The 16,092-nt window shown below is 50.6% G+C and overlaps 3 protein-coding genes across 3 annotated transcripts; all 3 read right to left on the bottom strand.

Annotated features, from left to right (window-relative positions):
* Positions 1–2,397: 2,397 nt before the first annotated feature.
* LRP88_06535 (general substrate transporter) lies at positions 2,398–4,321 on the bottom strand (the record flags this gene model as incomplete). Its single annotated transcript, XM_083243073.1, has 4 exons — positions 2,398–2,637; positions 2,685–2,790; positions 2,841–4,028; positions 4,233–4,321. 4 exons carry the CDS (start codon positions 4,319–4,321, stop codon positions 2,398–2,400), a joined length of 1,623 nt encoding a protein of 540 aa, XP_083102009.1.
* Positions 4,322–8,223: 3,902 nt separating this feature from the next.
* On the bottom strand, positions 8,224–9,971 carry LRP88_06536 (cytochrome P450; the record flags this gene model as incomplete). The annotated part of the gene is made up of 4 exons (XM_083243074.1): positions 8,224–8,645; positions 8,699–9,301; positions 9,518–9,569; positions 9,621–9,971. The coding sequence occupies 4 exons, from the start codon at positions 9,969–9,971 to the stop codon at positions 8,224–8,226; spliced, it is 1,428 nt and encodes a 475-aa protein (XP_083102010.1).
* Positions 9,972–10,807: 836 nt separating this feature from the next.
* LRP88_06537 (uncharacterized protein) lies at positions 10,808–15,794 on the bottom strand (the record flags this gene model as incomplete). Its single annotated transcript, XM_083243075.1, has 8 exons — positions 10,808–11,274; positions 11,336–12,103; positions 12,158–12,213; positions 12,601–12,831; positions 12,883–13,074; positions 13,249–13,629; positions 13,679–14,688; positions 15,141–15,794. The coding sequence occupies 8 exons, from the start codon at positions 15,792–15,794 to the stop codon at positions 10,808–10,810; spliced, it is 3,759 nt and encodes a 1,252-aa protein (XP_083102011.1).
* Positions 15,795–16,092: the final 298 nt, after the last annotated feature.

Consider the following 16,092-nt stretch of genomic DNA (forward strand, 5'->3'; position numbering starts at 1 on the left):
GTAAAAATACTTTCTTCGTAGAGTTGACAATCACTACGCTGGTGGACTTGCTCTGTGGATTCTGTGGTCGATGTGCCCACGGGCAAGGTCAGAGACGGGTCAGTGCCTGCTCCTCCTGGGCTCTCATCCCAATCTGCCTTCTTCTATACACAAGTCGCTTAATACTTGAAGTGAACGTGCTAGGCCAGGTGCTTAGAGCCTGCACTGGATCATCAACTGCTCGGCGTGTCCGTCCCAAACACCGACGTATTTCACCGTATCACATAAGAAACAGACAACCAATACTCGCTACAGAGCACCAGCAGGCTGCCAAATAAAAGATTTCGTCCGTATTATAAACATCGAAATTAAGTGCATTATATATCTACATGGCTCGCTGATGGGCAAATGCAAGGCGCTCGGTATTCGCGACGAAGGCGACGACGCTACACGACACGAACGCCTTTGCGCCAACTAAGTCATAAATGGCAGGTACCATTTGTTAGGTCTCTCGTATCACAGGAATGTCTGTCTAGCTCAAGGACTTTCGCCGCAAGATGTGTCATCGCCCCATCACTAAACACCCAGATCCCCAGCCCCAACACATATGTTCATGGTTAACTCAAACTGCCTTCGAATACCATCTAGCAAGGTTCTCCAGGGGCAGCTTGAAGGTTCCAAAGCTAAACTCAAGCATAAGAGACTTCAGGGGCGGTCACAGGCGTGAGCTCTACTGGGTCCAATCACGGTTGCTTTCAAGACAACCTTCAGCGCATCAAAACCAATTTTGCCTTATCCCTCAAAGATGTCACTTCAGGTCCAAGATCAAAGAGCACCTCTCCCTAAATCAGCGGCAAGGTAGAGGGGCTCATCCTTCACAAAACCGTGGTTGTGATAAGGAGTCTTACTGGCTTACATAGTCCAAGACTGCAGTTAACTTGGCCCATATACACGATGGATCTGGTCTATTCGCTTCCATACCGGGTTTCAGAACACTCCATCGGACGTGGACTCCCAAACACACCCATCTCTTTCACTCCAAACTTCTGACGTTGTCAAAGGATCTTCTTGAAAGGTCAAAGCTCCCTTGCTACTATTGTCTCTCAAGTGGCGTCTCTTGCTACTGAACCCTACCACACATCTTTAAACGCGTTCTTCTCATACCCCATGGGAAAATAAAGCTCATTGCGGGGATTTGTGGACTTTCTCCTTAGGGTCCGCCGTTGAAGATTTAGGGCTAAGAATGTGGTCCCGTTGTGAGTTAACCTTATTGGAACCTCTGGTGTTGGTACGTAGTGACGTAGATGAGGTTATTTGCGCCTTCGCTTACCTAAGGACGTCTCACGACCAACCTCGAACAGAGTTGAAGGGCAATCACAGTGAGGTGGCTGTTTCCCAGTGACTATCTAATCAGCATGACTGGGTTTTGCTGTGGATACGTTCAGGGGTGATACACTCGGCTTGCCCAAAGGTAGAGCCTAGTCCTAACCTATTGGTGTTGTTTGTGAGGTGCCATTGCATCCTTTATCGAGGGTGAAGAGATATTATTGCGACCGAGGTCCTCTTCTTCGGAAAGCGAAGTGCCAGGTATCAACAAATTGAAACCATGACGTCAGGTTCCCAGCCCACAATTGTACTGAGTTGGTGGAGGGAAATAAATAACCCCAGAGTTATTGATAGTGGAGTCAGATAGATCAGCAGAGTGCGCTTCCCATTACTTTGAGAGGCAGGAGGGGGGAGAACACATGACTAAGGCGCTCCATCAAAGACTATATCTCGAGCCAACTAAACCGGCAACCCGCTAAACAGTGGGCTTGCTGACCGGTTGGTTGTGGACAAATGGATAACTGAGACAACCTCTTGGCCTATAAAATGACAACGAGACGAACGTGTGTGTGCTGGGTCCACACAGTTCATAAACTAGAAGTCATGTCGGAGGAGCGGCTCCGCAGTTGTTGGTTCTCCAGTTTAAATATACGGTTGCCTAACAGAACAAGGATGATCGACAGGAACTCCGTGTCATGATAGATAAAAGACCCACGTTTTATGTAACCATGGCCCCTCAAGGTGTCCTTTTCATAGGTGGGTGATAAGAACTGTCTGGGAATTATTAAATGCCGCGGTACGAGCGCGCAAGGGTGAGAGACACAATATGGTGTAGAGAGACGAGTAATCGGGCCATGGGAGGGTTCCCCACATTCGAGACAAGATGATTCTCAACGGGAGATCTATAATTTTGTCAATGCTCTATGAGCACAGACAGTTTCGCTGGTCTATTCTAACAGCCAGGTCTGTCTATGGGTATCCAAAATGTTTCAAAACACAATTCCAATCCAATTCATCCTTCATCACAGTGATATGTGTGATTCTATGGTTCTTGTGGTTGTTGTAATTTTGTGGTTCCTGTGGTTCCACAGTTTACGACTTGTCAGAGTTGTCAGAGTTGAAGCCAGAGTCGTTGCGGACATCCTCCGCATCAGGCTTCTCGGGCATAGCGCCACGGCTTGCGGACTGGACAAGTCCGAGGCGGATGGCCTCTTGCTCGACCTCGGCCTGAGTGAGGAAAGGAAGCTCCTTGGCGGCCTTGACGTAGGAGATCTTCTCGACGTAACCCTTGGCGAAGATGATGTCGATTTCCTCGAGAGAGCGGTTTGCGGTCTGGATATGTTAGAAGGAATTCTTGCAGATGGGCGCTGGGAACTTACCTCGGGGTAGAAGAAGTAGAGGATGGGGAAGAAGCAGGCGTTGGCGACGCCAAAGAAGAGGTAGGTGCCCCAGCTGAGGCTCTTGATCATGTCAGGAACGACCATGCTGGAGAATGTTAGTGGATGCCATGTGCTTTTGCGGATAACTAGACTTACACAATGAGGAAGTTGAACAGCCAGTTGGTGCAAGTGGAGACAGCGTTGGCCTTGCCTCGAGTCTTGAGGGGGTTGACCTCAGCGGGGTACAGCCAGGGGAGAGGCAGCCAGGTAGCTCCGAAAGAGGCAATGTAGGTGAAGAGACCAACAAGAGCACCCTTGGACGAAGCAGCATCCTCGGGGTGCTTGCCACCAGGGATAAGGCAGGCGAAGGTGAGGATCATGGAAAACATCTGACCAGCAGTTCCGTAGAGGAGAAGCTTTCGGCGACCGACGCGCTCAATGATGAACCAAGACGAGGTAGCGAAGATGCTGTAGACGATCATGTTGACACCACCCAGAAGCATGGCAAGGTTCTTGTCTCCAAAGATCTTGGTGCAGAGAATGGGGAAGTAATAGATGACGGCGTTGCAGCCACCAACCTGCTGCATGAACTGGGAACCAGAGCCAAGAAGCATACGTCGGAAGTGCTGAGTCTTTCCACCAGTGAAGAGAGCCTTGATGGGAGTGGTCTTTTGGCCAGCGAAACCAGAGGCGCGGATGGAGTCGAGGACAGAGTCTCGCTCCTGGCGGGTATCGTCGCTGTCGATCTCGAAGCCACGGATGGCGGCGATGACACGCTCAGCGTCCTCATACCTCTCGTGGGTGAGGAGCCATCGAGGACTCTCAGGGAGCCAGATCATGGAAATGCAAAGAACAAAGCCAAAGATGACCTGGAAGGCAATGGGGAATCGCCAGGTGAGGTCCTGAGGTCCGTAAGAAGCACCATAGTCGACCCAGTAGGCGATGAGGGTACCGAAAGCAATGATACCGCCCTCAATGCAAATGAGCAGACCACGGTTGCTAGTCTTACTGCATTCAGCCTGGTAGGTAGGGATAGTCGAGGTGTTGATACCGTTGCCGACTCCAGTGACGACACGACCGACGATGAACTGAGCAAGCTGTGCGTAACCCTTGACGGCAGAAACCTGAATGATGACACCGATAATCATGATGACACCGCCCATGATCATAGCACGTCGTCGACCGAGCAGATCGCCAATCCAGAGGATAAACATGGCTCCCATCAAGCAGCCAATCTCGTAGATGGCAGTGACCAACCCCTGGATGGTCTCATTCTTGGTTTCAGGGAAGTAATCATGAAAAGGGTCGGCATCAATAATACCACTCATAACCCCCTGATCGAATCTGGGGTGTTTTTGACGTTAATTGATGATCTAGAGATAAGGTTTGTGATCGTGGGGTGTCTGGGGTTGGCCCTGAGCGATCTGGTGACGTCCAACCACCAGGGTTGGCACGCCCGAACAAGACTTCGACCGTCATATTCAGACACTCAAGATGAATTATGAGAAGGATTATGATGAGGGTAGTATAAAAAAAGATAATACGAACCCAAATAGGAGGAAACCAGTCGTGGCCACTGTCGAGATGGCCAGCGACAACTTCTTGCCAGAAAGGCCGGCAAATGTTGGAGGCGCCATATTGAACGATGCCAAATGAGCGAAAGCAAAACCAGCTGCTTGTAACAAAATCAACAAGGCTCACCCAGGAGCAATAAAAACAGGCGTATGTGTTACGGTTATGGTTTGCAGATCAACCAACCGAGGCATCTGTCACTTTATATCTGCTACATGGACATGGCAGGGACCCGAAAATCTCTGAACGAAAAAAACTCTGAACCCTGAACTCCACGACGGTCCACAAGAATTAACTGTATCCACGTCTCAGGATGATCATCCTCGCACGACGGAGATGTTATTACACACACACGTGAAAGGATGTGACGAGGTATGAGCTCCGCAAGCAGAGCAACCCTTGGACCGAAGCGAAAGACGACCCCGTTCTGAGTCGTGCGGTTCCCCCAGTCGGACTGCGGGACTGGCCTTACAGGGTGCCCCCCCGTGTCGTCATTCCGTGCCGGCACCCGAGCAATGTTATTGATTGTGGCCCTCCGGGATCTGCCAAGCCCGGACCCGGTCCACATGGTCGGCCCCACAGAGGAGACGACTAGACGGCTTCGCTCGGTGTTACTGAGGGAATGACGTCAGGCAGAGGTCCGAGGATGAGAGTTTTGACTGAAGGCAAGCGGCAAAGGCGCGAGATTATTGTTATCGACTCCAGAAGTTGGAGTTTGGCCTGTGGAGGACGGGGTGAAACATGAGGGTCCCCCATCACCCTGCATGGTTGCACTCTGTTCGCAGATGGCAAAGGCGTCATTGGCCCGACGCAAGCTTAATAAACGGATCATGCTGGTCAAGACTGACAGCGCAGACCTTGCTGTGTGTCTTGATGTGTCCTGATAGCATGCCGCGGTCGGGTGGTATTGCAGTATCTGAACCAACACTGGCAAGGTTCACACGTGAAGAATATGGCTTGATCTCGAGGCGCACGGTCGGGCGATCGCAGCGCAGGTAATCTCACTCGTGGGGGAAAGCTCCGCAGATTTCTGACCCCAGGTAGGCAAAAGTTGGCTGACAGAGAACTTTTGCCCATGCAATGCAATGAAACCGCGGGGAGCGAAGAGCGCTTAAACCTTGGACCAACAGAGACCTACCCCCAACGCGTGAAATGGGGGGAGGGGATCTTCTCCGCAATGGGGGTGAGCGCCTCGGACGAATACACGAATGCGGTGTGGCATGGCTGTTTCCATTAAGCATAGCAAACGAGCCGGTTGTAACGGTAGCAGGCGGTTGCGGGCCATGAGGGTCAACCATGGGGTAGGCCAACGTCATTGTTGTCCTCCAAGATGGACTGAGGGCCGACATTTTGTGGTTCGGTCATGGACCGACGGATGCCAGGTTTTGGACTTGGCAGAGTGATGAAAGTGAGGGTCTCGCCACAGTCGATAAGGTTCTTCTGAGCAGTTCTTTGGCAGAGTTCTTTATGACGGCGTGGGGCGGTAAGAAGATTCTTTACGATGGTGATTGATCAGGGACGGTGAGATCAAGGTGGCCAGGTGAAGCCAGGTGAAACACCAATCAGAATGTGTTTTGTGGGTCCAGTTGTGTGTCGTCATTGGCGCGCAAGGTAAAGAGTTTGCTCGGTATCGCCGACCCTGATGCTCTTCTATTGCAAGACTCAGCTGGAAGAAGAGCGCGTTGACGTCTAGAATTTGCAATACCCAACTGCCGAAATAAATCTTCATGTAGTTGATTTCATCCTTGGCAGAGCGGGTGATCGCCGTCCAAATGGGGGAAGAGTCGCAAATTGGAGGGATCGTGCTGCGCCGCGTCATCGCCCAGAGTGCTTGTCTTCAACCAGCACCTTGGCGACAAGAGGCCAAGGCCTTAGAGCATCAAAGTCACAAGAACATTTACCTATCTAGGCCATCACTTCACTTAAAGCTCCCATGTAAGCTCACGTCCGAGTCTTCTAGAATTAGGATGATGGTCCGCGAGCCATCACACGTTGCGCCCGAGATGCCATCTAGATAGATCTCGCACTAGCTCAGGTCGTGTCCCTGTTTTGACATGACTGACTAAGATCAGCATAGCGTCAATTGTGTCGCTGGTCAAGTCGGATGCCGCCAACGGCTTCGCGAAATTGACGCCTACCCTACAGCATCTAAACTGCCATCTGCGGCTCGCTGATATCTATTAATGCATGACACGATGCCACGACCATAAGGCTTTTGAAGGAATGCAACGCTTTAATGTATATTGAGAGCACATTCCCGCTCTCTTGGACCATCCGCGTTGTATGTGTGAATTACAATTTGCGGTTTCTGCAGCTCCTTGAATTGTATTTACTCTTAGACTGGGGTAAAGCGTTTAGATGGCAACCAGCATCAACACTTCACACAAGAATGATGATAACGGCTGCGCCTTTTAAGATGGACACGCATCGACAGTATGAGAGGGCTTCTACTTTCTCCCTGCTCTCAGATGACTTGATCGAAGATTTCAGGGAGCAAGTCAAGCAGAAGTGGAAGACTGCTGACTAAGGGATTGGGTTTATCGATAAGGCGCCACGTTCTGCTCTCCGGTGCGCCACAGCGCCACAGCGCCATCATAGCGCCACAGTACAGAATGGCGTCCAAAAACCATGCGCCACAGTGGGTGGGAGTCGGACGTTACTTCCGACAAGACCATTCTCACATCCTCCCTCCCGTGGACTTCGACATCGCTTCTCTCACAGTATCCTCCAGCTTCTTGCACTCTGCCTGAGCAACGTCTTTTCTCTTTTTGATCATGTCGAACCACCTACCCTGCGTGACCGATATCGGCGCCCTTGGTCATGAGCGAGCGGCCAGTGGCAATGGTTCTCGACCACTACAGCTCTGCCAGCCATCGCAGGCATCTCCTCAGGCGATAATTTCAGACCGAAGCTCTGAAACCTCCTTCGACCCCCTCCCCGTTGTTCATGATGTAAGTCGCATCACGACCTTCTTTTGCACTTGCCCAGGTGCACCGATGGCTCTTCTCTTCCCGGCCAACTCGGTAAGTCACTTTCTTCCGTCTTTTTGTCGCCAAAGTGTGAGCGCTAAATAACGATGTAGACATCGCCGCCCTAACCCTCGACGATGTATGTCCAAAAGACACTCGAGCATCCCACAAGAACGAGGCGACGAGGATTCCCGGGGTTTCTGGCCATCTTTGGAGCCAGTATACGCTGTGGCGCTCTCGGCTTCACCCGGTTGATGTCGTTCTCGCGACTTCGTCCCCGATCGCAGTGAGCTAGATGGCCGGAACGACCAGCTGTCATTTCATCCTCCTCACCCCTTTACCAAAACAGCTTCAATATCACCACCGCTTCACTCGACGACATCTAGGAGATTCTCGAGAAGCAGGCTGCTGAGGAGGAAGCCGTCCTCCAGCAGGAGAGGGATGACGAAGACTACCAACTCTTTTCTTTTTTGTTGGACGACTACAAGTCCCTTCGTGTCTTGGCGGTCAAGTACAAGCGGAATACTCGCCGATTCTGCAAAAAGACGTTTGAGGAACGAAAGAGGCTGAATCTCCACCCGGCATTAACGGAACTGGTTTTACGTAGGAAGCACGCCGAATACATACCTAAAAATGTGATCATAATAAGCATAAAATAAAGATAAATCTATCATATAATTTGTAAAAAACTGGCCAATATCCTAGAATTTTAGGCTCATCTTTAATAACTATCGTCAAATGTTATGCTCATCTTTCAAACCGTCACACCTGTCCTTGCCTACCACAATGTTTGCCCGGGTACCTTCTGGCTAGGCACAGTTATAAACCTCGCGGCCGCCATTTTGCAATGTGCAGATGTGGGCGATGATGAGAGCAGGTGAAGAGTGACAGGCTGGGGGAAGATGTTGGCAGGCGACCACACAGTTGATCTTATTCCACTAGACAGTCCACGATTCCAGTAAAGGGAAAATGCATATTCCATACAAAATGGATGCTCCCTAGAGTCGCACTTCCTCTGCACGCCGTCTAATCCTCAATTCTAAGAATGGATCACCACTCAGGGTAAAGCCATGCTTGTAGATCTGGGGTGCTGCCCCCTCCTTCAGTTCAAAGTCGTACTTGAGAATAATCTGGATCAGTGCGATCTTAACCTCGTTTGATGCAAAGAACTGACCCGGGCAAGCATTCTGGCCGTGCCCGAAAGCAAGGTAGTCTGGGCTTGTCGATACAAGTTGAGACGAGTTCTGTTTCGCCGGATCGTCGCGCATCTTGTAGAATCGGGTACCATCCCATTGGTCTGGGTTGGGATGAAGGCTGGGATCCCACATCCTGTGAGAGGATACTGCCACACCAGTGTTCTTGGGAATGATGGTGCCGTCAGAGAGTTTGACATTGTCGAGGGCCAGACGCATCATGGAGACTGGACCAAACATCGTCAGAGATACGTCTTCAATAAAGGTGCATCGAGCTTACCAATCTGTGTAGGCTTCATGCGCTGGCTCTCCTTAATGACACTGTCAAGCAACTTCATCTTGTACAAAGATGTCTTGCTCCAGCCCTCCTCTCGAAGCACCGAGATCATTTCTTCCCGCAGAGGCTTGAGGATTTCCAGGTTTTGCGAGATGCGGGTAAGGACTTGGGTGAGGAGATCGGTGGTTGTGTGAATTGCAGCAAGAGACAGACTGAGCTGCATGGCTGCTCGGTCATAGGTTGCGCCCTTGGCCGCCTTGTCAAACCAAGCGATGGCGTCGTTGTATTCTGGAACGTCTTGTCCAGCATCGACAAGCTCTTGGCTTCGATTCCTTCGCTCCTCGACTACGGAATTGATCATTGAACGGGCCTCTTTGACGTCTGCCCTGAGCTTGCGGCAACCAGGCAGGAACCAGTGTACGAAGGGACGAACAGATTCTGGCCACATACGGAGATCTTCGCCGGCAAAGAACCCTGTAACGGTATAATCGCGAGTGATTCGAAGCCATTTCTCATTGCGACAAAGCTCTGGACCGAGGAAGACACGTGAAGAGATACGGGCAACCAATCGTAGGACCCTGTCCCTCATTGGAATATCGTGCCATTCTATGATAGTTTAGTGTGAGCCATACAAAATTTGGAGACGGCTCACCAGTCTCATCTGTGAAGAGTTCTTCCAACGACAAGGAAGTCTCTTCAGCCAAAGGCTCGGTAACCTTGCCTACGGACTTTCAGTTAACAACGAAGACACTGAGTTGCAGGGGGCCATACTGAGAAACTTGGTGAGATCTTTGGTCACAACGGTCTGTACCAAATTTGTACCTCCAGTGCCGGCGGCAAAACCATCAAATCCTGGCAAGTGACCATGGAATGACTTTTGCTACGTCAACTTTCGAGCCTGAAGTAGTCCGGCAATCCAACATACCTTGAAGGTCCACTGACTAAAGCTCAGACGCTTATCGCTTCGGATCTCCTGGGCCAGGCTGGGTGGAAGGACTGTGATCTCCTCGACGTCTGAAATGAGTCGTACTGGCTTGTTTGGGTTTGACTTGAACCAATCACCCACTAGCTTGGTTGCTTGGGAGACATATTCTTTCTTTAGTCTCTGGTTTGTGAGTTCCAATCCCTTCCTGCCATTTAGGATTGGAACATTGGATCGAGAGGGTTGGAAGGCATGATAAACAAAGAGGATGACTGCAATCGAGACGATGAGAGGAAGGGGTTTCCCTATGGCATCGAGCCTGGGCGAGATCTCAGCCCACAGGAGAGAATGCATCTTGGGCTACTCTGAAGCGGATAGTGGTTTGGGAACGCTGTTCAACTAATCTGATTTCGACTCTCAACTACTTATACTTGGACTCTTGTGCGCTCTGAACGTCCTCAATGCGTTCGGGATGTTCCTAAAGCCCGAGATTGAGTGGATCGATGCCCAAGCCTGACGAATACCTGGACGACTGTTTGGCATATCATCATTCTATGCTTCTCTTGTGGGCCTGTCTATGTCAATCATTCCTCAAGAGAGTCAATGTTACCCGCTGTGGAGTCGGCAGCTGTGGTCCATGCCCAGGATATAGCCTCTCGTAGAAGGCGAAAAAACGGAGCTTTGAGACAAGTACATGTGAAACGTCGTAATTTATGAATGCCGACACGCGCGGAATCCACGGGACGGGGCGAGGCCGTTTGCATCGGGGAATTTTCCTGTCTGTTATGCAAGTCGACCTATCATGTCAGTAAGAGGGAGGATGCTGGAGACTCGGCAATCTACCGACTCAGGACACCCCAGCAAAGGATGGTCTAACATGCCTAACTATTCATGCGTAGCATCTATGACTACCCCCATCTGGCCCGGATATACTCACAAGCCCCGTCCCACAGAACTGATACATCGACGAAGTACAAGGTGAACACGAGCCCTACTATAGGTGCCGACATGACGAACCACCACCAGATTCCCAGGTGTGTGTTTTCTATCTGCATGCTGGACATTAATACTGTGATGGCCTCGGTGGTGCGCGTGTGGAGGCTGATCGTGCGATCCAGTATGTATTGGAAATCTTGCTCTACACTCTTTGCGGCAACGGCGGCTTTGTTGCTATCGGAATCATCTTTAGGCTATGTCGAGAGCTGAGCATTCTTGATGCTCTCAAGTACCTGTTTTGTCCTTTGAAGATGGCGGTACAACATCTCCTTTGTGTACTTGAGATCCGGCAAGCTCTCGTATTCCTGATCGGCGGGTCGGGATATATAGCTGCCAAGTTTAACGTCGATGAGATTGAGGAACTGTACTTGTGAGCTCGCTGTAAAGTTGAAGATTTCGTTGAGGTTGTAGAATGGATCTTTGGCTTTGATGCTTGGGCGAAGCTCGCGGCCGTAGTCGTGAGGTAAGTTTGACAGTGACTGGATTTTACCACCCGAAAAGTCCATCCTGTCTGATGGCTGGTCCGCGAAAAGGTGGCATTTTAGAGCAATCATGGGTTTATGGCGGATAACGGGGAGATAGTATGACACTGGTGTTCGAACGGTCCAAGGAGTGAGAGTCAGGTTAGGGAAGTCAGCTCCAGCATCGAGCCAGACAAGTACTGTAAGATTTAGCATGTGTACAATCTATAATAGAAACTAGAGCTGTTGGGTTTAACGAACAGGTAAAGGTCTTTTGACTCTTGGCTAATTTCAGGCAAATTGAGATGCGTTGCTCGATTGCAAAGTACATCTCATCAAAGACGTAAAAGTTGCGAATCATCGAGTCCCCAAGTCCCATCTGTGATGACGACAACTTGGAGATTTCGTGATAATGGGAGGACAGGGACAATGCACCCTCACTTCTCAGCTGGTCAATCCTCTCTGGTCGTAGCTGAGATGCAGATCCTGTGCGCTTTCCTATCGTAATGACTGGTAGTTCAATGAGGTGGGCGGATGAAGATGGTAGCGAAGGGATGGAAAAGTTGCTTGCGCTGTCGTCAGCTGGACTGAAGTCTAGGTGACGAGAGAAGAACTCTGGATCAACGAAATAACGGGCGCCGATGTTGTTGATCCATTGCGCTGTCATGAAGCCTCGCAAAAAGATGATGCAGTTCTCAGGAGGCTTATTCAAGTTGAAGTGATAGAACTCGCTGGGTTCTTGGAATGAAATGGGCGTCTGGCCTTTATGTCGGTTCTCATCCGCAGACTCAGCATCTCCATCTCCGTCGGAGGGCGAGTGTTGCCTGGATGATTGTGAAGAGGACCGCCGAGCAAACTGCTCTATTCCCAGTGGGTATAGTGTGACAAATTCCTGGGCGTCTGGCTGCAGGTCCACGCGCACCGTGGCTGGAGGGTCGTGGAGATACTGGCCAAGCGAGATGTGATTTTGACCTGCGCCGGTGGAAAGGTTGGAGTATCCGAGGACGGGGCTTGCGTATTCTTCTGGACCTTCAGTGAAACTGTCAGCAACTGGAAGAGTTGGGAAAGAGAAAAGGGACTTACGTAACCTGTCGGGCTGCGTGCTTTGCTTCTTTTTTGTCGCCCTGGCCTGAGTTCCCCTTGGACGAGATCAGGCGGCGCAAGGTTCATCGCGGATCGAGTTTATTGACTACAAACGTGTTAGAAAGAGATGAAGAGGCTCTAAAAAAATTAAATAAAAATGTTCTAATCACATGATGGGAGTCAGCTGGGCATTCTCAGTCCAGAGCCTCGTTGCCTCATGTATGCGTTATTTCAGGCGTTCAGCTCAGCTACCCTTGCTCAGCCACTTCTCGCCCTGGACTTGCCGGGCGGTTACAGCAGCGGGAGAAATGCACATTTTTGATCCAATAAACATGGGTAAGCATGTTTTGAAAAGAGGCTGGTTTTCGCTGACGTTGTCCTCATTACCGACATCCGAGGGATACATGCATTGCCAGATGCTCCGAGTAGGCAACTATCTAGACCAGAACGCAACCAGACTGTCGAAATCCTCCTCTGTAAGTTTCTCGACAGGAACAATATCCCCAGGCTTCAACTTCTTCCTTATCTTGTAAGCCTTTTCTCGAAGTTCGTCCGCTTCACAGTCCTCTCCCATCAACCGATGTAGCTGGCTCCTCTTGAACGTCGTTCGTGCAAGTTCGTGGGCAAGGTATGAGCGGGACTTGAATATCCGCAGGGAAGTGGCTAAATATTCGCTATAACCCATCAGCTTAAGGCAAAGGTGTTAGGAGTAGGTAACTACTTACACCGATTCTTTGTGTAGTCCTTTTCGCATGTAATGACTAGCAAGTCTGTGGCACACGTCTCCAACCCTGTGGTGGTTCATGCCGAGGACCTTTTTGTACTGTTCAAGGCAGCGAAGGTGGAAGCCAAGGCTCTCGTCGAAGCGACCTTGCGATTCCAGCACGTTGCCAAGGCCGTAGAGAATCTTGCCCGTCCTCGGGACATGTTAGCGTTGATCATTTTAGGGGCACTAGGCTTACTTGAATGAATGAGTATCATCGACTCCCCATGCGGCCGCGTGAATATCGAGAATCTCGACCAAGGCTGTTTCAGCAGTCTCCAGATCCCCCTTTAGCCAGTACATGAAGCCCAGGTTGGGCTCAGGCCACCCAAGCATCGTGTCTTCGTAGTCATCCAGCCCCTGGAAGATCTCGATCGATCTCACAAAGGCTTCGATGGCCTCATCAATCATGTCGGCATTTCCGTAGGCGACACCAATCTCGTTGTAGGCATACCCAAGCTCGTAGTCCTCGATGGGAGCCCCGGAATCCGATTTCCTTTGAAGTAGCATGTCTAACCACTTTTGCTTGTGAGCCATGCCCAAAGTGTGTTCGTTCGTCTCAACGAGGGCGATTCCGAGGAACTGTTGGCTCTCCCGAATGCACTCGATAGCCTCTGAACCATGTGTCTTTTTCAGTCTCTCAGCGATTAGAAGAGCCAGGTCACAGAATGGCTTTGTCTCCTCCTGAAGACCCCGCTCAAACATGTACCTAAAGCTGATTAGAAACACTATGTAACATATTCCAAGGAGAAACCTACCAGCCCGTATCGTTGAAGAGCCGCGCAAGAGAGATGTCCATTGGAAAATCAGGAGAAGTCTCAAGAATTGAGTTGAGCCCATCTTTGAGACGAAGAACGCAGGGGAAAATGTCCTCGCATTTGCTGAATCTCACTGTCGAGTGATGCTCCTTGATGGATTGAAAGGGCCAAGCAGAAACAATGAGTTTTGCTGCCGCCTGAAATGCAGAGACCAGTTGGGCCCTCTCCATCATCGACTTGGTCGCGTCTTGAACGAGGCGATGCAGAGACAGGCTGTTATTCCGCTTTTGACTGATGAGAGAAGAGGACAACAGCTCTCTCCTTGCAGAGTAGTAGTTGCCCCTGCTTGTGGGGTAGTCAATTAGGCTCACTTGGCCGCTCTTATCGATGAGGATGTCTTCTAGGATATCGTCGGGATCCAGCAAGCACATGACTTGAAGGAGTGCCTTAGCCGGACTGGAAAGGCGATTAAGGGCCCAGTAAGTGACCAAGGATTGTGCTATTTGCTTGCCGCTGGAGCTAGACTGCTGTGCATATAACTTCTCGATGCCTTCCTCCTGAAGAAAGTCCAAAAAGTCCATGTAGGACAATCTGAACGACCTAAATAGGCCAGACATCTGGTTGATGACCAGTGGAAGCCCGTCCAGACTCTCCGCGATTTTGGCAAGAGCATCCTTCTGATAGTCGTCTGCTCTCACATGCGTGAGCTTCTGCATGAGAACCTCAGTCTCTGTGTTGGTGAGTGGAGGTAGATGCAGACCCTCGTGAATGTACATGTTCTGCTTGGCGTTGGGATCACGACTTGTGATGAGAACGGAACCTCGGCCCAACTTTGGCCAATAGTCATCGAGGACGTCGAGGTTATCGACGTTGTCAAAGATCAACAGCCAGTTGACAAAATTCCCTGGCTCATCTGGCTGGGAAGTTTGTCTCAGGGGCCTTGAGAGCCAGCCCATGACAATGTCTCGACTGGCTGTAACGTCAACCGAGCCGTCATCCTCAAGACCCAGCTGAACTGCTAGATTAGCGAAACATGAGGCCAAGATCTTGCTATCGTCCGCCCCGAGTCAGAAGATGGCCTCAAAGTATCGCTTGCGGGTATGAGCGTATTGGACTGCCAACTCGGTCTTTCCGATGCCACCAAGACCACAGATTGCAAAGGAGCGTACCCAGGGGATTAGGTAAGCGAGTTACGCAACCCCTCTGTTCATCACAGAGGGGGCATCACAACCTGTAACTGCGTCACTGCTGTAACCGCCTTGCGCACCGTAATTGCCTCATTTCTCCACCAAATAAAGTCCAAGTTCAATAAAAGTATAATCAATAGATAGCGCTTTATCTAGTCAATTGATTCTGACAATTTGAACTTTCTTGAAGCTATTCCCACATTGTTATGTGTAAGTGAATGTGATGCCTAGTCTCGGGCCCGCGACGGCGGCACGGGAATTGTCATCCCGGCCACCACAATGCACGCCTCGACCCTCTCGTCATCCGAGTAGTTATTAGGCACGCGATCATAGCCGAATCCGCCCCAATCTTCTCGGCGTGATAGATCCTCTTCTTGATCGCTATTTTCAGGCGAATAATCCCCTCCTCCGGCCGCCAAAGCGGCTTGTGTGAATCCCTCGATCTGTGTGTTCATGATGACCTCAACATCGTCACAATCCTCCTCCTCGTTGCCGGGCAAAAGCGGCGTCAAGTCTCCGGATGATACCGAGAGCACATCTTCATATATGTTATCTAGCTGACCTCGCAAGGCTGCAGCCTTGTCAAGGTCGGCCAAATAGTCGGCGGCCTCGGGAATAGCTTCAAGAACATGCCGGCCCCAAATTCGATGCTGGAAGTCCCGTTTTTCCTCGTCAGCTTCAATCCAAAGGTGCCGACGGTTCTCTAAGATCTCCTTTTCCGTCTCAGATATTATTCTCTGGCGGTTGGCCGCTTGTGAAGCCATCGCGGCCGCTTCTGCGGCCGCCTTTTCCCGCTTTGCTTTCACGGCCGCGCCGCCACGGAGGCGCGGCCGGCCATCGTCACGAAGGTTCTGGAGGACATTATTCTGCTGCCGAGTCAGTCTCTTTGACTCTAGTATTTGCTCCTCTCGGTCTCGTGCTTCAACCATACGCTTTAACTCTCCTACAGTAAAAGCTCCATCTTTTACGCCCTTAATTTGGCGTCGACTTCGTGTGCGGCGTCCCTCGAGTCGTATATGTTCCTTCTGTAAAGTGAGGGTATTCTCATGTGACTTTTGCGTGATAATGGTGAGATCAACACACGCTTCAGCGTGCCGGATAACTTTCCTCGTTGGTGTATCAAGGAGGGATATAGACCTTTGGACAGAGCGATCAGAGAGTTGCTTTTTGACTCTCCTCGGGGTCACCTTATCCCTGTTTAATTTGACTGGGAATAGCGGCTTTTCT

The sequence above is a fragment of the Fusarium phalaenopsidis genome, assembly GCF_050370095.1.
Source record: "Fusarium phalaenopsidis strain FUZ10S chromosome Unknown contig_32296, whole genome shotgun sequence".
Lineage (NCBI taxonomy): Eukaryota > Fungi > Ascomycota > Sordariomycetes > Hypocreales > Nectriaceae > Fusarium > Fusarium phalaenopsidis.